Source organism: Folsomia candida, unplaced genomic scaffold, assembly GCF_002217175.1.
Source record: "Folsomia candida strain VU population unplaced genomic scaffold, ASM221717v1 Fcan01_Sc008, whole genome shotgun sequence".
Taxonomy (NCBI): Eukaryota; Metazoa; Arthropoda; class Collembola; order Entomobryomorpha; family Isotomidae; genus Folsomia; species Folsomia candida.
Window position 1 is genome coordinate 1,758,386 of NW_019091200.1, and position 23,136 is coordinate 1,781,521.

Below are 23,136 nucleotides of genomic sequence, written 5' to 3' on the forward strand. Positions count from 1 at the left end.
CTACAACGTACCTTGTTATCCAAAACTTGATGGTTTTAATTGATTTTGATGCTCTTTTATTTACTTGTCAGTTATGTTTGTTTAGTACGGAATTATTAGTGGGTACATTTGATCGCTAAATAAAAAGTGTATGTATGTACGAAGACTTGAAGTTTTAAGGCATTTATTGCATCTTGATCTTGATTTATTTCAAGTCAGAATTTCTCAGTCAAACTGTCCATCAATTATTCACGAGAAGAACACGATAATAAATATCCATCTTGCCAAATCACGCAGTAATCACGCCAAAAATTTCTCAATTCCAAGAAAACAGACGCGAGCTGTGACACGACATGAAGGAGTATGACCCCGTGGACAGGGGCGTTAGAAAGGTCATTTAATTGTCATGACCTTTAAGCGATTAGAGAGATTTTTCAGTGGTATAAATTTAGATCTAAATTTAGATCTGACAGAAAAAATTTGTACTTTTATGATATTGCAAGGCACAAAATGCATATCCATTTGCAAAAATTATGCATCCATCCGCTTTCTCCCGCAAAATTAAGGTCGATTAACATAAAACTGACTTTTATTCAGAATATTTGCATTACACGAGTCTCCTTAAATCTAATAGTTTTGTTACCACGATGGTAAAGATAAAAGTATCACAATTTTTTAGGATAATATTTACACCCAGTTTTTGGTCATGACGCCGTTTCCTTTTCATTCTTATCATTCTTGTCCTTATCCCCACCAGCACCCTTTGGTCCGATGAAGGACAACAGGACAGGAAGGAATATGAGCCCATGTACCGCCCCAAATAAAACTATTGCTAAATACATGCGAAAATAAAATACGCGAAAGGCCGGAGATTTTGCAAACGCGAGGACAGCAATTCCTCCAAATTTTGTCAGCGTAATTCCCGACAGGACGGAGGATCCCATTTCCACGAGGCAAAAGCGTGCCCGACCTTCCCGACTGCCGGCCAGCTCGTCGTCTTCACACGTTACGAAGGCGTGAATTATGTGGGTGCAAAATTCCACCGAGATTCCGACAGCCTGTGGACAAACAATTTTTAAGTTGGCTCTGCCCTTCACGTAGGATTCGATGACTCATCGACAAGATCGTCAAAATCTACATATTTTTAATCATTTCTCGACTCTGGGAATTTATTTGAAAATTCTGGACAACCAAAATTTAGCCCAAACCGATCACCATAACAGATACCCTTCTTTGTGGTCAGTAAGTTGAATAATGGAATATCGGTGAGTTTTTAAGCCAGTTTCGATTAGTTCCAATTTTCTGAAGGCTGACCAAAAATAATTAACAATGTGTTGATTTTGATGACGAGCCCTATGTTAATTTTTAATTACATGCCGAAAAAAATAAATGTAATGGTCAGAATTTTTTTTTTAGTTTTTGGGTCAAACTCAACGTCATTGTTAAAAATATCCAAAATCCATTTGTTAATAGTGAGTAAAAGATTTGAAGGGTGAATGGTTGGAAGTCTTTATATCAATCTAGTAAAGGATGTATTTTTTAGCAGTCTTACTTACCAGAAAAATAATTGAAGGTTTTAAAATGAATTTTAATAAAATGAGTCAAAATGAATTTTAAAATGGATTAAAATGAATTCCCAGAGCAGAGAAATGATTAAAATTGTGCTGATTTTGGCGACGAGCAATGTTTCTGCTGTTAAAAAACACCTGCACGAAATTAGTGCATAAAAATGTTTTTAAACGTTTAATAACACCCATTGAAAATCCGGAAAAGTGCATGAAAATGCACGAAAATGCACGAAAATGCACGAAAATCATTTGCGTGAAAATAATATTGGAATATTTAATTTTTTCAAAATATTCGATTAATTGGGAAGTCTTTGTGGTATTGTTTGATATTTTGCTTATCATTTTTGTATTTTAGGGCAAAACTATTTTTCATTTTTCATGACATAGGTAAGCCCTGACTCTAGTGATAAAATTTCAAACCAGCATAGAAGTTCGGATAATCGAATCTTATCTCTATTTTATAATGGAGCAAAATATAATATTTCTTGACCATATGAAATTTCCGGAAGAAATTGCGTTTTATTTATTATTATGTATTTGTATGCATTTTCGTGCATTTTCGTGCATTTTTATGCATTATTATGCGTTTATATGCATTTTTATGCATCGTGCATGCATAAAAATAATTTCGTGCGCACAAAAAGAAACACTGGCGACGAGCCATCGAGTTCTGCATTAAATACAAATTCGCAATTTTTTTGCACTCACGACAACTAAATTAACTAGAGAGACGCCATTGAGACTGATCCCCCAGAGGAACATTGCTCCCCCCACGTCCACCACGATCATGCAAATCGTCCCCAGAACGATCAAGGATGCGGCCGGGTCTCCCAAAACGGCCCACGTCATGAGCAGCACGGTCACAAAGGAGATGGAGATTGAGACCAAGGTGTCCTTCCAAATAATAATTAAATTAAGATTTCTGTTCTTTTAAAATTAAATGTGTAGATAAAATACTTTGAATTTTATTTGCATTGCAAAAACCATCCTTGATCCTCACACCTTGCTCCGAGCAAGGAAACACGAGCAAGTTGCTCTATTTCTCTACGCAGTTGAAGTTAGTTACGCATGCAATGTTATTTGCTCTCAGTTTTCAGTGCACAAATATTTTCTACTCTCGCCTTGTTGTTTTGGATAAGTGATTCTTGAAAAAAATGGCGAAAGTTTTTGTGATGGAGTGGTGGGATAAGGATCCCAATAGCGAGTTACGTGAGGGGGATGGCAACGCCAAGTTTATCGGCAATTACGAAGGGTGCTCTGGGGAAGAAACAGCGGCACAAGCAGCAAAGATTCACGTCGACAACCTCATTTCCAAGGATACAACTTGTTCTGATCAGTAAGTATAATTTAAAACCATGTGACACAGTCTGATGAAAATATAACGCCGCCGTAGAACTAAAAGTATTGCAAAGACTCCAACTCTCTGAGTTGAGCAGAGCATGAAAATATGGCAGAGAGGACGGTTTTCTTGAAATCTTTTGGTTCGTCGCCATATTCGACAAGGATTCGTTTTAGATGACCCGTTCCTCGGAATATGTTTGATATAAAGCTGAAATTGAACTCTTCGTCCGAGTAGAGCGTCAATGTTCTCAACAAGGGCTGAATGAACTTCAGCTCTCCTTGTCTCTCCTAGTCATAATCCAGGAGATTACTACTTGTAGTCTTATTTTATTTACAAATTATAAAAAATGACACGAACTAGTAATACCAAACTTGTCATTGCTCTTTCTAAGTTCATTATTTCCATCTTTCAGGGACTACTACTTGCAGGGATTCTGGCCAAATATAGAAGGGGCTTATTGGACTGGAGTGGAGGCGAAGACCATGTCAAAAGCGAAAAAGAAGAAGGCGGTCGTTCGACGCCACGACAAGGTTGCCGCCTCGACATTGGCCTCACATCGGAATTTGGCGTCGGTTGGGAAGAAAGGTGTGACGAAAATTTTGGAAAAAATGAGGTCCAATCCTCGCCTGGCTCAACATGTGTCCTCACAACCTGTTGGAAAACTTGACCGTTTATTGGATGGACCATCCAGAAAAGGTACATTGTATGTACCCGATCGTGAGCTCAAACCCTGGACATGTGAGCACTGTGGACATCAGTATAAAACGAAAGGAGAGTACAGGAAACACGTTAATCGTCACAACGGGGTCAAACGACATAGTTGTATTCAATGTGGTCAGTCGTTCTTTTCGACCTCCAATCTCTACGTCCATACTAAGGTACATTCACGACATTATAAGCATACATCTAATTCGAATCTGACATGTATTTTTGTTGTACATTTTAGCATTGTCATGGTGAGGGGAAGTATGGATGCAAAGACTGCCCTTGTAAACTAATATCGCAACGAGGCTTCACGCAGCATCAAAAGTGCTGCACCAAAGTGGGTGTGAACTGGGTAGCCAAACCGCATCCCCCAGTTGGACACGTTACTACAGAAGTGGATCTCTTAAAGGCTCAACTTGCAGAATAAGATGCTCAACTTGCAGAGAAAGATGCTCAACTTGCAGAGAAAGATGCTCAACTTGCAGAGAAAGATGCTCAACTTGCGGAATATCAAGAGAACGACCTGGTTGTCTCAGACGACGAGTTTGGTTTCAAGGAATACATGGCTGATAAACTTTTGTTATAATGGGTGATGTATTTCAATTTGTCACAATGCTAATAAATCTTACTTCCATGTAATTCTTACCTTCCAAATGGAGAGGAACTGCTCATAAAAAATGTACACGGGCGAGTACGGAAACACGTGAAGATCAGTTCTGTTGGCTCCTGTAACAAATTAATTATAATTAATTAACACATAATAATTAATAATTATTAATTAATCACTAAATTCTTACTGGAGTTCATCGTGTCCGAAATATTTTGAGATATTGCCCTCGCTTCAATCATACTTTGAGTAAAATCTTGCGAAGTTTTCAGCACTTTGTTAAACGCCATGTAAAACGTGTCCCCAATTGAGAGCAGGGTCGTCTCATTTGCATTCTTGGCGATTTTTGTCAAATTATATCGCACCGCTTTGGCGAAAAGGGCGTGACCCCCGGAGGGACAGTCGAGGGATGGATTATCCTCTAAAAACCAGGGTAGATAGCGGACAAAATCCGGTCCCGAGAGAGATCCGTCGGTCAGTCGGATCCGACAAGATTTGCATTTTCTGTGACACAAAAGAAAGGAATTTGTGTTAAAAATATATGGGTTTGATTCAGAGGCCGACGCCACCGGTCGAATTTTACGCGCCGCCCCGCCGAAAATTGGTCGGCGTCGACCTCTGGTTATGTGAAAATATTTAGCGGGTACCTTTGACTTTCCTTCTTATCACTGGGGCACATTTTGCCGGTAGTGGTATTAACCCGACAACACTTATCGGACGATGCCCAGTCTGTAAAAGAGTCGAGCCAGGAGAGCGCAGGTTGAGCGATGTACGTTACGTTGGGCCATTTTGAGGCTAGAAATATATAAAATTATGAAATAAATGTAGAATTATGCAATAACAAAATTATAGTGCACAAATTACCCGAAGATACTTGACCAATGAGTGAAAATGGGTTTGCATTCTGACCAGATCCACGAATTAAGGACTGAACAGAAGGTGATGAAAAGTCCAGGGGAGGATTTGACGTCGCCTTCAGGACGAACCAGAGGGGAAAACCAGTGTCACTATTTTCCAAGAGGGCCTACAGATCAAATTTTCTTCATAATAAAAAAAATTGTACACATACATAAATTCCTGAAAAATTGGTACCCACCTTAAAATGCTGTGACACATGGGAATCTTCTGGCAGTACGGTTTCCGGATCCAACCCAACGTCAATTCTGGGCACCAGAGCGAGAGAAATGCATCCCCACGCGAAAAATACGATGAGAACGAGTATTCTGACCGGAAATGAGAGGAGCAGTGGGGCCCAGACCTTTTTAAAGATGGTGTACAACATACCCTTTCCTCTCTTTTTGGTCAGAGCTTCTTGTTCCTCGCCCTTCCCACTTTTCAATTTTATACTAAAATCAGAGAAAGGGATTCAAAATTCCGGCATAATTTTTTAAAATATTTATTAGTCGCAAGACTCACAAAACCAAAATATCCATCCTGTTGTCCTCCATTCTTCTCGTGTCTAATGCAAACACGGCGATGAAGAGGGTAAATTGGAGCAAAAAGTTAAAAATGAGGGCAACTCCGGCGTAATAACTTAATGCTCGTACCGCCGGCATGCCAGACATGCCACCTAAAAATTAAGGTCAGCAAAAATTAACACGCTGTGAGAACAATTTACATCTTTCCGCCCTCAATTTTCCACCCACCGAGGAAGAAACAGGCCGCATCGGTGCAAGAATTCAGCACCATTGAGGGTGCCACGTGCCCCACAACTCTGGCCAGGCGTGCCTCCATCGTTTCTAACGGCACAGGCTGACTTCTCTGGAAATGTTGCACCATGATAAAAATGTTGTCCACACCAACGGCCAGGACGAGGAAGGGGATAACTTCGATAATAATTAGGGTTGCGGGTAGACCGAAATAACCGAAAAGTCCGACGGCAGAGGAGACCTGGACATCAATTTAAATTAATCAGTTTCTGAAAATTCCATGTTAATGTAGGATTCACATGACCTATCACCACAAAATCAGCACATTTTTAACCAATTGTCTGCTCTGAAAATTTATTTTAAAATTCTGACCGACAGATTTTAAACAAAACACGATGACAAAATGACAAATTTGTAAAGCAGATAGTTGTCGATTAAAAAATAGGTATACACTCCAGATTTTGACAGTTTTTGAGGCAGGAGATTTCAAATTTAAGAAGCCTTCAGAAAAATTGGAACTCATCGAAACTGGCTAAAAAAACTCATGATTAATCAACTCACTGATTACAAATTTGGCGTCCGGATTTTTAAAATAAATTCCCAGGGCCGAGTAATGATTAAAAATGTGATGATTTTGACGATTTGGTGATGAGTCATCAAGGCCTACGTTAAATAGAATTATGTACCGATGTCAGCACGATAAGGATTCCCGTGACTCCTAAGAGCAGCCTGCTCTCGACGAACCACCCCCTCGCTGACCACACGTTGAAGGAATCCCTCAACGACACGGAAATATAGATGAACATGACGAGGTAGGAAATCGCAATTGTTCCGACTTCGCCTCTACTCGCCGCACCAATCTCGTCTTCAATACTTCTCGCAGAGGTGAACCTCACGTCGAACAAACCCTCAGCATTGAGGGCACTGTAATTCTTGAGAAATGCGATGAACGCCGCCTCCCACTCGAGAGCCTTCAAGTTCTTCTCCCTCTCCACGAAATCCGACACGAAATAATTCACCAGGACGGATCGCGACGTTTTATAATCGGGTTGTCCGTCTAAAGAAAAATTACAATTTTTTATGGGTCCAAATAGCTACAAGAAACCACGTTCTTGCATTTATTTCATGCAAGTGGTTACTTGCACCAGAAGCACTGCTTAAAATTGAGATACTTTACCACTGGTTCGACTGAAGCCGCCCAACACGGTTGATGGGGACACGGGTCCTCCATACGGACCAAAGCATCCTCCTGCGTAGGAATTATCACTGCAAAGGGAAAAGTGGTCGAGGTAATTGTCCCCAGAAGTGTTGGTCACTTGCAGAGCATAGTTGGGCAGAGAATCTTGCCACCATCCGAGGTAACTTAGAATCATGCATTCCTCTTTGGACGGAGAGAGAGGTTTGAAGCAGACGGAATCCAACGTCACACCAGACGCGGTTCGAATCTGTGACAAGTTTTTAAATTATATTAAATCCAACAGTTAGGTAAAAAGGTTTTACACTGAGTGAGCACCATCCAAAGCATTAAAAACTGTCCAGAATGTCCAACACTGGAATATGAGGCATGTTGCAAGTTCTTTATTAACGATTTTTTGCAAATCTATGCACAGATATTCAATCACCCATCAATTTTGAACATTTTAGTTGGTGTGTAATACCACGAAATTTTGAAAACTTTTGGTTTAACAAATTTTTTTTCTTATAACAAACTAAGAAATTTTAAACATTCTGTAATGCTGAACTTGTAACAGTTTGCCATATTTTCTGTTTTGGACACTTTGGACGCCAAATTCTGTGTCCAAAACTGGTTAAAACCGGTTTTGGAAATTGGTTAAATCCACAGCGAAACTCAAAAGTCTGTATGTCTACCTCTCGAATTTTGCGTTGCAAGTCAGCCACACCCCGCATGAAGTCGGGGTCTAAAATTGGTCCGTATGTTTGTGCCCCATCCACGGGTGAAGTATAATTGACAACGCTGACACGTCCTGGTCTCGCGGAAATGATAAGCTGTTCAATTCTGTAGATCGAGCCAAATTTATCGTTGAAATAGTCTCGTTCTAATCTGGCTCGAGAATTGTGTGGCGTCCATAATGCGACAGGGTCCGTTTCCAGAGAGGAGAAACGCATTCCATACGTGAGAAGGGCGATGAGGATGAGTTCCAAGAAAATTATGCGCCAGGGGTTGGACGCGCAATCTGGAAGATGACAGAATTTCACTATTTTGGAGCCTCAAAATGAGACAAAAATGTTAAAATCTTACAAAATGCGACCCTTTTAAAGAAATTGTTGAGTGCGGGATCGTTATTTCCAGACGATGAAGAATGGTCCACCTTCTTCTCGTTAGGATAATCCAATTTGGACTTCATTTCTACTCAGAAAGATTAATAATTAATTTCAGTCTTTCTTTTCTTGCGGGTTTACTACATTTTTTGCATTGAGAAACGAAATGCAACGTGCAAGAAACTGCCGGAAAGTGCAAGAAATTCTCCAGAAAACCACTTTCTTTGACGTTATTTCTTGCAAGTGGCACAATTAATTATATGTCATCACATCAAAATTGTGTAAAATTTACCCTGAGAAAACGAGAACGAATTTTTCTTGGCCTTCCTCCTCTGGACGTAAATAATAATCCCAGCAGTCAAAATTATGACGCAACCTAACCCGGCCAACACCCCCATCAAGAACAGCATCCCGTCGGAAGTAAGGAAACTCGAGTACCGGTGTTGTTCCGGTTTAGGCATCACTGGACACATGGCGGCACAGTCGACACAATCGCAGACAACTTCGCCCTAATTAAATCAAGGTCAAGGTCAAATTATTAGCACTCTATTGATGACCTCTGAATCTTCTTACCGGCGGTGCTTGGTCACATCGTGTCGCATTTTTAAATGCGAACGGTGTCATTCCATTGACGCTGAGAAAGTTCATCATTTCCGCATTTCCATCCCGATTATAATTCTCTTCTTGTATCGCAAGCAAGTTAATTTTCAGGTCAAACGCGACCACTCCGCTGCTCGATTTCCCGACGAAATCAAACCAACGTTTAGGATTGCATCCGGCAGATTTCCACTTTCCGCAAAAAATATCCATGACCAGCCCGCTTCCTGTGGACGCACACATAATTTTTTTACGTCACTGTTAGCATTTTATGTGTGTGTATATGTATTTACCTGCCGTCACACCCTTACAACTTTCAAATGTTTCCTCAATGTATTCCTGACCCAGGAAGATATCACCTTGAACTGCATATCGAAGAAATTCACCGGAAGTGTTGGACTCCAATTTCGAATCGGCCTGCATGCAAAACACACGATCGAATTACATATGTACATATTTGCTTACAATGGAGGTCTCCCAGCGTATTCTTTCCGATTTTGAGTAAATTAGTATCGACTTGATATCAAGCAGTCGCAAATATTTTACTAATTTTGCAAACGACGTTAGGACAGTGTCAAATTTGCAACTTTAGAGCGCGTTTTCTCCTCTTTGGACGCAAATATCTCTGCCAAACCTACCCACTGGTGGATCGTGTCATTTGCAAATTACATATTAATTAAGTTTGTGATCGATTGACACTAGTTTGCTTAAAATCGCAGAGCATACGCTGGGAGACCTCCATCGTAAATATATAATTTATGATTTTTCATATCATGATTTTTGTAAATCTCTCTCACCGTTTTCGTCACCCTCATAAATTCACTCTGTTTCGGTGAACACACCAGATGACAAAACATTTGGCGTAGATTTCGCAAACAAGAGGGACACTTTCCCGCAAAGGCGGACGCCAAGCCGAGCTTTTCCCCCAGCGAGAGGACTTGTTCCGCATCGCAGCAAAACAGCCGAGAGTCTTGTTCTTCCAAAAATTCGGGACAGAATGCGGATAAAACGTCGATATAGTCTGGTTCCAGGGGTCGAGGTGGGTGCGATGCGACACAAGCAGTCTCACTACTTCCACCCCCGACTTCCCCACAGGACCCGTACGTCACGCAGAGGGGCAATTGTGGCGTTGCGGGTGAAGAATGTGGGGGCAGACTTGCCGTCATCACAGGCGTCGTCACTGGTGGTATGCCGTTGACGATGGGAACTGTGTCATTCACATCCTATAAATTGTTTTAAAAAGTTGATAATAAAATATGCATAATTTTGAAGTCGCATCTTGTTTTTATGGATTGGTGAGCATTATTAAACTTTGTTTAGATGTATTCGTGGAAAAGCCAGGATATGTTTAAAAATCTTTGCGATAATTTTTTCTACGCACGTCTTGATTGCAGATAACATTCGAAATATTGACAAATGAAGGAAACTTTTTTTCTCGTTTTTCACTAAAACTTCCGTGTAAGTATTAAAACAAGTCGACAGTATGCATAATTTTGTAGTCGGATCTTGTTTTTTTAGAGGGCTTGGTTTATTAGAATTAGTTTAGATAACTCGCAATGAAAATCCAAAATTCCAGGTCTATCCAGTTTCGCCATCTCATCATCATTAAAATACTGTACACGTACATTTATGCCACACAAAGTCATATAAAAGTAATATTATTAAATCCGTATGTAATCCAATTGGTATCGGATTAAAATAAGTTGACAATATGCATAATTTTGGAGTTGAATATTGTTTTTGTAGTGATTTTAGCATTTATTAAAATTGGATTAGATATATCATGGTGTAAGACTGTATGATAGAGAATGAAACATTTTTTTAAAAAAACTTCAGGTTTGTCCAGCTTCCCAATCACTCCTCTCATGTCATCATCATTAAAATACTGTACAGTCCAGGAGATTGGTACATACGTACATTTATGTAACACAAATTCGTACAGAAAACGATACTATTGAATCCGAAATTCGTATCGGGTTAAAAAAGTTTACAATATGCATAATTTTGTAGTCGAATCTTATTTTTGGAGATTTTTACCATTTATAAAATTTGTGTAGATAATTTACGGTAGATAATTTACGGAAATTTACGGAAATTTACGGATTTTGTTTCATTCTAATGTATAGAATGAAACAATTCTTCAAAAAAAATTCCAGGTTTCTCCAGCTTCCCAATAACTCCTCTCGTCATCATCATTAAAATACTGTACAAACCACCAGAAGATTGCTCTACATTTGTGTAACACAAACTCGTACAAAAAATGCTATTGAATTAGTATGACTCAGAATTCTCATGCTTAAACCAAGCCGGTCATTAAATTTCATGATTTCCTCTCCTCTCTCTCAAAGCTTTGCTGGAGGCAATAATTACGCGAATAATTGATGATTCAATTTAATGAAGGATTCGATTATGGCATTATTCGTTTCAACATCAATTGAAACTTGGAATGTAATGGAACGCGCAATTATGACCACATTTTACTCCAGTGGAGAGATATTTATTTATAAATGAGCAAATAATAAAAGCCTGTACGTTCTAAATTAAGTAATGGAAATGTCTATTATTTACTTAAAACTGCGGAAACTTATATAAACCAACGTCAATAAATCTACGAACAATGTTGCTTTCGGATGAATGAAAATATAATTATGTCCATGCGTGTGTGAGAATTACTTATTATTCGTAGTGTTATTATTATCATGGCGTCAATGTATTTCCGGTGTGCAATATAATGAAGAGATCTATTTCGAGCTTTATGCTTATTCATGGCTCATTAAGCATTGACTTGGATAATACAAAAAGAAACAATCAAAGATGATTCTTAACTATTGCTTTTAAATTGCTGGAATTTTGCATGAATGTAATTTTCAGAATTTTCCAAATTTTAAGGAATTTTTCTAATGTAAAGTTTACGATAAATTTGTCATTATTTTCCTTAATTGTTCAAGAAAACAATCAGAGATGATTCTTAAATACTGTTATTGCTGGAATTTTATAATGGAATTTTCAAAATTTTCAAAATTTTAAGGAATTTTTCTAATGTAAAAAAATAAAATAAAATTGTCCTTACGTTCTCCTCTTCCTGGGTAAAAGAATCCGGTAACAGTAGAAGAAGAAAACACACCGCACCACGTAAAATGATGCCGGTTCGCATTTTTGTAAATTTGCATGCACTTCTTTCTCAGTTAAAAAATGACTGCAGAATTTTTTACACTTCACTGACGCACAAAGTTGCACAAAAAATGTGACGGTGACCACTCGTAGATGTTGTCACGATTCACTTATTGTCTCATAATCCGAAATGTTAACGCGTTGAAGACCGTTACAAAATTCATATAACTTAATCCCGACAGATATCTTGATTTATTACGTGTCCCATAAAAAAACTACTATCACACACACACACAACCGGTTAACGTCACAGATTTATGCGAATTTCATATTAATCTCACTCGGCAAAGTAAAGTTCAAGACTTGTTCCTCGCTAATTACCACCGTGAACAAATAAACACTTATTCACACTGTAAATAAAATCCACACTGCTAGCAAAACTAAAAACTTCTCTTTCTCAGAATTATATATAAAATCACATCATCTTCTTCTCTGCACTTGAAATCTGACTAAAAACCCTGCACGTAATCTTATCTTAACTAGACTGGACTAGTATTTATTGACTCATCTTCTCGGACACACCTGACGTACTGGTATTTGTCCGACTTTAAAAAATATCGTCCCGTCCGGACTGCTTGTTTTTCTCCTACTGTTACCAAACCAAGGAAATTCCGATAAATGGAAACGGCAATGGATATGTAACACATGCATATGTAGCATGGAATCGTAGGTACCAAGCAGTTTAACTAGTTTACAAGTTCACATGCATGCAACCCATTAAATTTAATCCGTTCCATGAAATCCAATCCAGCATACAGAAGTTAACTAAACTAAACTAAATATCAATGGATGGATCTATCTAAAATCACAACAATTTCACTTCCATCCATCCATCCAACTTCAAAGTAAGTATGCATCCGTATTATCTGCCTGTAAAATCCGTCCTTGGTATCTATCGGTCGGTGGTTACAATACTTGACCACAAATTCATGGAACTGATGATGATGTCTAAATCTATTCTTCTTTTTGTTCTTCCTTCACTTCACTTCAACTTCAAAGTCAAAGTCAACAATCATTTATCATTTCATGGCACCAAAAGCAAAACAAATCAGCGCCACGAAATGGTAACAAGTTAAGTTATCTAGTTATTCGGGTCCATGTGTACATAGACGCGTTGCATGTTTATAGTTCCGCAGTCAAGTTCACGACCATAATTGACCATTAGCAAAAGTATTAAAATAACCAAACTTACAATTAGTATATACACTACTTATTCTAAAATAGAGAACTCTTCCTCTTATTTTGCTTACACGCAGCACAGACAGACACAACTTTCAGAAATATGATGTAGCTTCCTCCTTAAAGTTACATAAACTGATTACACTCGAAAGGAATTTAAGGACTGATGCACAATTCTTGCACAATTTTTAACAATCAACCCCGTAAAAATAAAATCAAGTTCATTCCGTTTAAACAATGCATAGTTAAAAATTCCAGAAATTTTTACACATATCAAAACTGTTGTCGCTACCGTAATAATGCCAATGTGGTTGTAAAACTGTCGTCATAAAGCGAATTCCTCCTTACAAAAATGTCCCATACTATTTATGTACGCTTCTCCACATCTTTATTGTTCCCTGCACAATAAAAAGTGACAAGTCATTTCTGTCCTGTACTGTACTGTACACTGACGAAAATAGAGTAAAATTGTTGAGAGAGCATAGTTTAGTATTGAATTGAAGGAAGGTCATTTCACCAAGAAGAAGAAGTAAGGAACACATTAAATAATTTACATTATTGCACATTCATTCATTTTCATGCAAGAGTCAAGAGAACAATGTGTAACATACACACGGCAGTTTTGCACTATTAGCGAAAATATGTATATAGTCTCAGCATGATTCGCACTTTTATGTGGTAACTTTGGCATGTAAATAGTGTACACAGCAGCATGGATGATGTATTAGTACAGAGTGATGTTAAGTAGAAATGTTGTCTTGATGCTAATGAAACTTTGCATGAAGATAAAGAGCACCATGAAAGAGGATACTTTTCAATATTTATTTTACTTCAAAATTAATTTGTACATATCATTGTGCGTCATCCACGAGGAGAGGAGGGTTTATTTCTGGAGGGTCGACATCGACACATCGACACTTTCAAAAGAAAATGACTGAGATGGGGGGGGGCTAAATGCATAATTAGGTGAACTGGACTTTTTTAGCAGTTTTGTATTTGTATTTCTTTTTCTTTCCATTGTTTTTCTTTGCCCCACCTAAGAAAAATGATGATTTTTCTATTAGCATGTGATCATAATTTCGGGTATGATGGGTATGAATTTTTGTAGAATTTAGATTTGCCGATTTTGTAGAATTGTAGAATTTGCCGATTTTGGTCAATTAGTATCAATCGATCACAAACGCAATTTGCAAAATGCACGATCTCCCAATCCGTTTGGCAGAGATATTTGCATCCGAAGAGGAAAAACGCACCCTAAAGTTGACAAATTTTACACTTACAAAATTTACTGCGCGTTTTCTCCTCTTCGGATGCAAATATCTGCCAAACGTGTGCATTGGGAGATCGTGTTTTTCTCAAATTTCATACTAATTAAATTTGTGATCAATTAACACTAGTTCGATCAAAATTACGAGCATACTGCTCCATTTGTAATAAGAGTTCCACGTGATCCACGATTACGTTAGGCGAATTAGCCGAATAAGTTTATTATTTAACACTAGTTTATTTTATTTTTGGGGAAAACTCGTTCATTAAGATGTCTAGAATTTGAGAAATTGATTAATTTTTACGCCAAAATAAAATAAACTATAGTGGTAAATAATAGTTTGGCTTCGAAGATTATATTTAAATAATTTAAATTGGCTATTTTCGACTTTCAGCAAACTGTCGTCGCTCTCTTTCCAATACATGAGCAAATCAGGATGAACAGTTCCATTTAAGCTATTAATTTCGTAAGCGAATTTTCGTATCTTCCGTCTTAGCGATTGGAACACCTTAACGATGCTGTGAAGAACAAGGGCTCTCATTCTCTTGAGGGTCCTTGTCCATTATGTGTTACAAATTTTGGCATCTATATGTAATATCTGGAAATGACAGGTTAAACATACTTTGGTCAATTCTAATTTACCTAAATATTGCGTACATTAAATATCGAGTTTAAGAATTAAATGGATATTTTTATGTTTACGATTACAGGTGGAAAGTTTATGTCGAGAAAGAAAGTCCAATTTCTTCGGGTATTTTCATATCACGTTATCCGAAAGAACACACCGTTTCACCGAAAACTTCCACGTTTCACCGAAACGCCTATAGTCATTTAATTTCCTTCGTACTACAGCCAAAAACGTAAATTTTAGAGCGACCCTTGACAAAGTGTACGTTATTACAATTCCATGCATACTTATTCATAGCACAATTTTTTTTTAGATATGTGTATATTTAATTAATGATGCTTCATAATTTTTGTTCGTAACATTCTTATTGATTGATTAATCTGGACTGTATTTACATAATGTGGCACATAAATGTCGGTCATTAACTTGTCAGTCATCAGTGTTAGGAACAGTAAAATGCGTTATTGTTGACACTCATACTTCACATTATCAGTACATTATCATTACACACGTCAAATTATCTATTATCATAAAATGCATTATACAAAATATCTATGTATCTTGCTATCCTTGATCATCATCGTTCATTTCATGCGTAAAAGTTAAATAAGTGAGTTGAGACAGGTTTTATTCACCTGAATGACTTCCACTTCACCTTTTGCATTGAAAAAACCAAAGCAAACCAGATGTCATGCAATATCTAATCACCAATTTTTAGCGTAACTCAAGAATAAAGCTTTGACATTGTGGTGGCATCGTTCAAGAAGAAGAAGAAGGAATTATACAACCCACAAATATTTAATAATTGCTATGCATGCATAACCAAAGGAATCTAATTATTATAATTATTTCTTCGTACGAGTCAATAGAAATGGGTCAAGTTGAACCTTTCGATAGTAATTCTAGCCCAAGTTTACCATCATTGATGGGTTTCATATTTGGTAAGCGTATGTATTTCCTACATAGTTAAAATATGTATGAAATATTGTTTGTGTCCATAATTCCATGAAGAATTAAGCCATTTCACTTGCAAATCCGATTTTTTCAGGATTTATTCTGAATTTCATTTAGTAAATATGAAATATGGATTATTAACTTGGTGAAAAATAAAATCACTTAAATAACCGCAAAATCCGATTTTTTCAGTATTTATTCGGGAAGTCATCTCATCATCACATATTTATTAATGGATTACTTAATAATAATTATGTATACATGTACTTATTATGCTGGATTCCTTATACTTACACGCTTCCCTCATATCTTTTCAGCTATACACATAATAATAACCAATAATATCGCTACATACATAACTCAGTTTTTAGACAACCTTTACAAAGACCAAATTATCAATTAAATAATATGTATTTATTTACACGCATTGTTTTTGTCACTAGAGAATTCATTATATTTCGAGGAAAAAGAGAGTCACGAATGCATAAATAACTCATCATAATACATCTTTTTCCTTGGAGGAGGTTATCGTACATATTATTCGGCAGGGTTATCTATGTTTTGCATATTATTCTTGTTAAACAGCTTACTTACGATTAGTAGGTAAGTAAATTCGTGATATCTTCTTCTTCGGAGCTTGTTAAGGACTATTCTTTTTTTTAAATAACGACTATTTAAACCGGAGGAGTGGAGTGGAGGATTGGACCAATTAAGTAATTTACATATAATCACCTTAAAATGACTCTTCTTCATACATTATAAGAAATAGTGAGTGAGTGAGTGATTGAGGAGAGTGAGAGAGAAAAGCCAAGCAAGTCAAGATTTTCCAAAAATGTATACATATTTTTTTTCGTAAAACAAGTTATCAAGTTATTGTGTGCATAAATAATGGTTCTTAAACTGTATACAATTATTAATTAGTTAATATCAGCAGGAGCGACACTACGAGAATATGTTGATACATATAAAGGCAGAGGCATTTAAATATATTGGGGTATTTATTTAGTTTGTCAGCGGTCGGTATATATGGAAGTAATTGCGGCGGTGGTCACTTATTATTTGCACAATTAATTAATGATCTAGTTGCATCCGAGAATCTACTTCTTTTGTTTGTAAGCGCTGTCTATCTAATTTTAATTCATTTATAGTTTTGCTATTTGTTTGTTCGACAATTATTTTACTAGATTTAACTGCATAGCTTTTTTTGCTTCTCTTATTAAACGTCAATTTTGGAAGCGTCTCTCTCTCTCCCTACAAGTCTAAGAATGAGCTGGATTTACTCATGGTTTGATTGGTTGGTTGATAAGGTCAAACCTACATAGTTATCTCTCTCCTGCATATTTTCGTGAAACGAAGAATTCAATTAATTTTTCGAAAGAAATCCCAGTTTTAAGTTTCAGACTACTCATTTTTGTTATTACTATTTTTTTACAAGTTAAATTCCTACCCCAACGGGATAATCTTAAAAAAACACATGCAAACTGGACAGCAAAATCATATTATGGTAATTAATTAGCACAAAATTAATAAGGTGATGTATACGTCTGGTGAGTCAGTTGTTTGAGGTATGTTTCGCATAATTCTTTATAAAAAAAGAAGTTATGTATATGGGATTGAATTGATAAAATTGTTTAAAACTTATTAAAATTAAATGGCTAAACAATCCAAACCACACACAAAAAAGTTGCATTATTTCAATTTCCTAATTGGTTAAAGTATTCATTAAACGTAAACTTTTGCTAAACCGTCCGCTCCAGCCGATGCGATAAATGGTTTTGAAGGATGGAAAGAAACATCGTGTATAGCTTCATCAAATTTCTTGCGATGCGCTGTCATTTCTGGAATAAAATGTAGCAAAAATAGTTAGTGACGAATAGTTATGTGATATTTACAATGGAGGTCTCCCAGCGTATGATCTGTGATTTTAACCAAATTAGTGCAAATCAATCATAAATTTAGTTAATGTGAAATTTGCAAAAGGCATGATCTCCCAGCTCTCAATGCGCAGGTTTGACGGAGATATTTGCTAATGTCATATTAATTAAATCCTTGATCGATTGACACTAGTTTGCTCAAAATCGGAGAGCATACGCTGGGAGACCTCCATTGTTAGTTCGGCGCAATAATAAAATATTTCCCAACCTTGGAGACATTGTTTCGACTCGACGTTCCAAACACGAACACTGCAATCGTGACCTGGAAATAAAAGCGTGTCAGAGAATATTGGGAATAAAATCCAGGCTTTTTAATAAGGCACCACTCACTTCCTGATAGAAGATACAACCCGTGAGGATCTAATGCTAGCGACGTGACAGCATCTAAATGGGCGACCATGGCGTGTAGCATTTTCCCAGTGGAATTATCCCAAAATCGGATCTGTCTATCTTCATGTGCTGTAATTGTTAGGGCGAGTGTTGGATGACAGATGATCCTGTTAATCCCACCGACTCCTTCACATTCAAAGCGAATTAGCTGCTTCTTCGTCTCCAAGTCATAAATTACGGCTTGTGCGTTATAAGCAACGGCCATGTGGGATGGTTCGTCGCGGACAAAGTCCATTGCGGTGGGAATTCCGTCTAAAAATACAAATTATTGTGAAATTCCTGGCAAAATTGCATATTCTTTTCATAAAAAAACATACCAGAGTCTGACGTGTAACTCTGTAACAATGGCGTCTTTGCGGTAACGTCCCAAAGCTTAACGCTGCCATCCGCAGAACCAGAGAGTAGTTGAGATTTTTGAGAATGTAGACTTAATCCATGCACAGAATCGGTGTGATCTGTAAAACTTCGCTTCAAAACGGTTGGGTCTGCAATAATGGTGAAGTTATTCAACTTTTATCACTTAAAATTTTGAATTGTTAAGGCAGAGTTAATTTATCCGTTCACTCATACCAAAATTATCGTATGGATCAATATTAGAACTTGGTAACGTCCACATGTTAATTGTCCCATCCACACTGCCCGAATAGACGTGCTCCCCACTGGGAGACATGACCAGCGTTAAAACGGCAGCTTTATGTTGTCGGAACGTGTATAATGGTTCGACGTCAAGTGATGCATTCCTATAGAATTCAAATTACTTAATTGATCTTTAAATGGGTTACTTTTCAACTCACTTTTTGGCGGACACTGTCTTTTGCAAGTTCCACATTTTGAGGGTATGATCCTCGGAAGCTGTTACAAGAACGGGTTCAACGGGGTGGAAAGCAAGAGCACGAACAGAATCGAAATGACTTCTCAGCGAATATTTTGCCATCCATGTTTTTCTAAATGCTTCCTTGTCCAGTGTGACCTAAACACAGAGAACAACAAATCCAAAATCAATCATCACTGTCATCATTCCATGATATTAAACTGTTCCCGAACTCAATTCCATCATCAAATTGTTAAAAATGATGGCAGTACTGCCGGAAATGATTAATTTCCGCATTAATTGTAAAAACTATCTCAGAATTAATTGTCTGAGAGATTTTGAAATTTTAAAATGCGGTAGTAATAATGAAGGTTTGAAATAATAATAAAACCGTGTCGTGCTCACATCCATGCTAACATCTGCATCATTATTAACCGTCAACTGGGCCAGCTCGCCTAAACTGACGTCATCCGTCCCACCTCGTCCAACGCCACCCGAGTAACTCCAGTCTTCACTCTTTTCACCCCCAACGCCCACTTCTTCCGATCCGAGGAAACTGAACTCGTTTAAAACTTCTTCTGTTTCAGCATCAACTTCATCCCCAAGTCCCTGCGCACAAGCAAAATATTTACTTATGGTCACAATATTATATTAATTTAATTATGATTAAGTAATGTTTTACTCACCCCTCTCCCCTTTCTCTTGCCACCACCCTTTGCCGGCGCACTATCCTCATCAACATCATCTAAATCATCGCCCATGTCGTCATCGTCATCGACATCCATCCCGCCAGAGAGGAAGTCGAAATTCGCCATCACGGCGCTCTCCGCCTCCAACATCATTGCCTCGGCGAGGCTCTTTTTCTGTGGGGGTTGTGACAACCTTCTCCCACTCAAGTCGTGATCCCTCCTCTTTTCCCTCGTTGTAAACCCACCACTGCCTTCGCCCCCATTTTCCTGTTGTGGCCCTTGCTCTCCACCCTCCAAACCCAACAGAGATCGCACCCGGTTCGATCTTACATCAATAATTGTGTCCGTATATCCAATTTCTTGTAAATATTGGCGCAATAGCTGTCTCCCTTGTCGCCACGAGACTTGAGAAGTAATTGGTTCATCGGTACCAATCGCGGATTGTAATTCGGGTGGGTCTGGTTCCAATTCGGTGGCTTTGGTCGCTTCACCACCAGTGGATGGATCCGAGCCAAATTTTAGTTTGTGGAACTTTGCCCTGTAAATAATGGATGATTTGTCAATTAATACATTAGGCAATGATAAATTAAAGTTTAGACACTAACTACACTCTCACCTCTCCTGTTTTAGGGCGTATTCCAACATTTTGATCCGTCTGACGAGATCATTCTTTAGATTTTCTTGTCCCTTACGCTCCCCCTGAAGAAATGCGATTCGTGCCGATAACTCGGCGCGTTCTAGTTCCCAGGAGGCTCGCTCGGTTTCAAATCTGGTGAAAATAATTTATTTACTTATCATCAACGCTTCAACGGACATAAAAATTACGTTATTTACCTGGCCCATTCATGCTGGATAAAGTGTAGAATGCCGGGAATGGAGTATTTCGGTTTGGAAGAATCGCCACCGTCCTTGTTGTTGGTCTGACCCCCATTGTTGGAGGAGGAGGTCCCCTCGCCCTCAGAGCCCGGGTAGCGCATACTACTCCCACCCTCCGTAGTGAAAGATGGGATGGACGCGACCTGCGCGACGAAGTGGCGATAAGCAAAATAAAAACAGGAACAAGAGGAAGATATTCCACTTGCAGGGTCGATAAAACGGCTGATGTTTTCTTATTTCTGCAACAATCCCAACGTATTATTTCACAAAACCTGTAACAAAGAAGAAAAATGGGAATTTTTATATAAAAATCAAACAAATAAAAATAAACTTGTATTAATTTAATTACCTTTCAGATTTAAAAATTTGGATTCTTTTCGCTCAAAAACTTACACTAATTTCTTTACAGAAATTTCGCAAGTTATGAAACTTTTCAAAAAATGAAGACCAAATACTTTTCTTTCTCAAAATATCTAGTCTTCTCGACAAAGTCGTAATAATTTTCGACAATTTTCGACAAGCCCTCAACTCCTTATTTTAGAATCCTCATTTAAAAATAATTTCTAATTTGAGAAATTCCCTGTTATCTCGCTCTTTCTTTGCTCAATTATAAAATCATCTTTTAAAAAACTTTGTAATATTTTTTAACAAGTTTTTGGGATGTGTTAAAAGTTGAGGGTCTTTGCCTCACTCGGACTAACAGAGTCTGCCCAAAGTCCAAAAAATCTCAAATTTCGTAAATAAATCGGGAATAATAAAATATCAAAAAAACTTTTATCGACGTTTAAACTTTTCCAAATTTTTTCTCACTTTTGAATCAATTTCAATTTTTAATTGCGACTTTACAATTGTTTCATCCACATCGGATCTGGGCAGGATTATGCATACGTTATATCGTAAAATTGGTGAACCTATCAAATTTTATGAAAACTAATTAAAATTATGAAAACCAGTTGAGAAATTGGAGAAATTATAAATTCTAAAATTTTCAAAATGACTGGACGCTACCATTCTGTTAAAGGAAATAGTATATCAAGAAAGCAGAAATCTGGTATATATTTATTACGCTACATATTAAGCTCGGGATTCGTGTTTCACTTTTACACCAAGTTTTACACGCTGTGAATGCGAGTCATGTATGATTCAATTGTGATCTTTTGGTGGGTTTGGTCATTTTTTTCGGTTAAAAATGAGTCCACTATTTTAAAGAGATTTTATATTTTGCATGCATATCAAATCAGGTGTCATAATTTTGAAATTTAAAAAAATCACGAATTTTACAATTTTTTGCAGCATTTTTATGACGTTTATGTATTTCTTAAAATATTTGCGCTATGCAAATAAGTTTTTAAGATATTCTATCCAGAAGTTCTGTGTAAGTCTTGTAGGTTGACAAATGTTGAAGTTGAACATTTTGTTAAATAAAGAAGAGATTCGGGTTCAAGGTTGCAAAAATAAGATGAAACTTTTCTTGTCAGAGACAGATTCTTGTTATGTATGCAGTTTTTCGGGTGTATGTAAATACATGCAAATGCCAAACTTGACTGGAAAACACAGACACATCTTAAAGATTTAAATGCATTGCTAATTTAACGTTGTTACCACTTTTATCTGCATTTTATGTCGCTCGGCTGCCTGCTGTTTATTTGGAATTGTTTCCAAAATTATAAATGTTGAGCGTGGGTTGGATTGAAAATAAATATGTCTCCAAAAAATCAGTCCACTTTTTCAGTTGAGTTGTCGACTGGTGGCAATGCTTTGTTACGTATTTTTTGCACCTGGTGTCATGTGACGAAGAATTTATGAGCAACAATTTGACGAAATAATGGAAAATGTGTGAATACGACATGACTCGGAGAAAGGTCGTGGGATTAAAAATACAATGCAGATTTGGAAGGATTAGTGCAACAATGGGGACGACGAGAGATGTAGTTTTAAGTAAAAAGGGGGCAAAATACGGAGAATTCAGGTAAATAATTTAATTACCAGCAGACTCTGTGCCCCCCGTGGTTTCATTTCCATTCAGAAAAATCACGTCGCATCTAAGGTTTGTTTGTTTCTGGAAAAACATTTGTCAACGAGAAGACGAAAAATAAAACTGAGACGTCGTTTCACTTTGGATTGCTTCTCACTCATCTAAAAAAAAGCGAGTAATTTTCATGTAACATGAAATTATGGAGGAATTCGACTCATAAATTAATCTCTCTCAATTATTAAGTACCGTACAAGTAATTTGCATATAATTTTTTAAAACGGCTCAACAAAGACTTGTATCAATAGATCAATAAATACATGACCATGCCCACTCTGCCTCGGGCATATAATCCCAGTTATCATGCCAAACATTTCTCTATTTTACAAATTTTTATAAAAAAATCTAAAATATGTGTTCATAGCGAGTTTATCATTGTCACACAGTCAATTTTAAATTATGAAAAATTGACTTTCTGAATTTGAAAATTCTCGTAATAAATAATTTCAAAAAGTATTGCATGCATGCAGAGTATTGG

The 23,136-nt window shown here is 37.3% G+C and overlaps 3 protein-coding genes and 1 long non-coding RNA gene across 6 annotated transcripts; 2 read left to right on the top strand and 2 right to left on the bottom strand.

The window, feature by feature from the left end:
• Positions 1-540: 540 nt before the first annotated feature.
• On the bottom strand, positions 541-13,547 carry LOC110853314 (NPC intracellular cholesterol transporter 1). The gene is made up of 18 exons (XM_022101568.2): positions 11,798-13,547; positions 9,525-9,950; positions 9,021-9,144; positions 8,704-8,954; positions 8,423-8,639; positions 8,111-8,218; positions 7,720-8,045; positions 7,028-7,295; positions 6,537-6,907; positions 5,848-6,091; positions 5,618-5,771; positions 5,298-5,547; positions 5,066-5,225; positions 4,849-4,996; positions 4,392-4,705; positions 4,241-4,320; positions 2,256-2,441; positions 541-1,037 (listed from the first exon to the last, which is right to left on the bottom strand). The coding sequence occupies exons 1-18, from the start codon at positions 11,879-11,881 to the stop codon at positions 684-686; spliced, it is 4,065 nt and encodes a 1,354-aa protein (XP_021957260.1). The 5' UTR covers positions 11,882-13,547; the 3' UTR covers positions 541-683.
• On the top strand, positions 2,450-4,227 carry LOC118436388 (zinc finger protein 1 homolog). The gene is made up of 3 exons (XM_035854389.1): positions 2,450-2,883; positions 3,302-3,767; positions 3,836-4,227. The coding sequence occupies exons 1-3, from the start codon at positions 2,702-2,704 to the stop codon at positions 4,019-4,021; spliced, it is 834 nt and encodes a 277-aa protein (XP_035710282.1). The 5' UTR covers positions 2,450-2,701; the 3' UTR covers positions 4,022-4,227.
• Positions 13,548-13,844: 297 nt separating the features above from the next.
• On the top strand, positions 13,845-16,096 carry LOC118436355. Its single transcript, XR_004835393.1, has 3 exons — positions 13,845-14,043; positions 14,739-14,955; positions 15,055-16,096. It is a non-coding gene; the product is annotated as an uncharacterized LOC118436355 (long non-coding RNA).
• An 8-nt stretch (positions 16,097-16,104) lies between these two features.
• LOC110852883 (striatin-3) lies at positions 16,105-21,549 on the bottom strand. 3 transcript variants are annotated; one of them, XM_035854200.1, is made up of 11 exons: positions 21,437-21,549; positions 20,585-20,865; positions 20,367-20,519; positions 19,748-20,288; positions 19,467-19,670; positions 19,045-19,220; positions 18,821-18,990; positions 18,568-18,735; positions 18,191-18,502; positions 18,069-18,122; positions 16,105-17,764 (listed from the first exon to the last, which is right to left on the bottom strand). In XM_035854200.1, the coding sequence occupies exons 2-11, from the start codon at positions 20,725-20,727 to the stop codon at positions 17,649-17,651; spliced, it is 2,037 nt and encodes a 678-aa protein (XP_035710093.1). In that variant the 5' UTR covers positions 20,728-20,865; positions 21,437-21,549; the 3' UTR covers positions 16,105-17,648. The 3 variants fall into 3 exon arrangements, with proteins under 3 accessions (XP_035710093.1, XP_035710092.1, XP_021956720.1); XM_035854199.1 differs by lacking the exon at positions 21,437-21,549 and adding an exon at positions 21,020-21,399; XM_022101028.2 differs by lacking the exon at positions 21,437-21,549 and adding an exon at positions 20,976-21,399 and having other exon boundaries at positions 20,585-20,898.
• Positions 21,550-23,136: the final 1,587 nt, after the last annotated feature.

Bases quoted from the DNA above. Each gene is read 5' to 3' on its own strand.
- LOC110853314 (XM_022101568.2), bottom strand. From the start codon at position 11,881: ATGCGAACCGGCATCATTTTACGTGGTGCGGTGTGTTTTCTTCTTCTA. The intron at 4,997-5,065 runs GTAATTTGTGCA...ATATATTTCTAG, and splicing joins CATTGGTCAAGTATCTTCGG to CCTCAAAATGGCCCAACGTA. The intron at 1,038-2,255 runs GTGAGTGCAAAA...GTTTGTCCACAG, and splicing joins CTCTAGTTAATTTAGTTGTC to GCTGTCGGAATCTCGGTGGA.
- LOC110852883 (XM_035854200.1), bottom strand. From the start codon at position 20,727: ATGCGCTACCCGGGCTCTGAGGGCGAGGGGACCTCCTCCTCCAACAAT. The intron at 18,991-19,044 runs GTGAGTTGAAAA...TGAATTCTATAG, and splicing joins AAGACAGTGTCCGCCAAAAA to GAATGCATCACTTGACGTCG. The intron at 18,736-18,820 runs GTATGAGTGAAC...CCATTATTGCAG, and splicing joins TGATCCATACGATAATTTTG to ACCCAACCGTTTTGAAGCGA.
- LOC118436388 (XM_035854389.1), top strand. From the start codon at position 2,702: ATGGCGAAAGTTTTTGTGATGGAGTGGTGGGATAAGGATCCCAATAGC. The intron at 2,884-3,301 runs GTAAGTATAATT...TCCATCTTTCAG, and splicing joins GATACAACTTGTTCTGATCA to GGACTACTACTTGCAGGGAT. The intron at 3,768-3,835 runs GTACATTCACGA...TGTACATTTTAG, and splicing joins ATCTCTACGTCCATACTAAG to CATTGTCATGGTGAGGGGAA.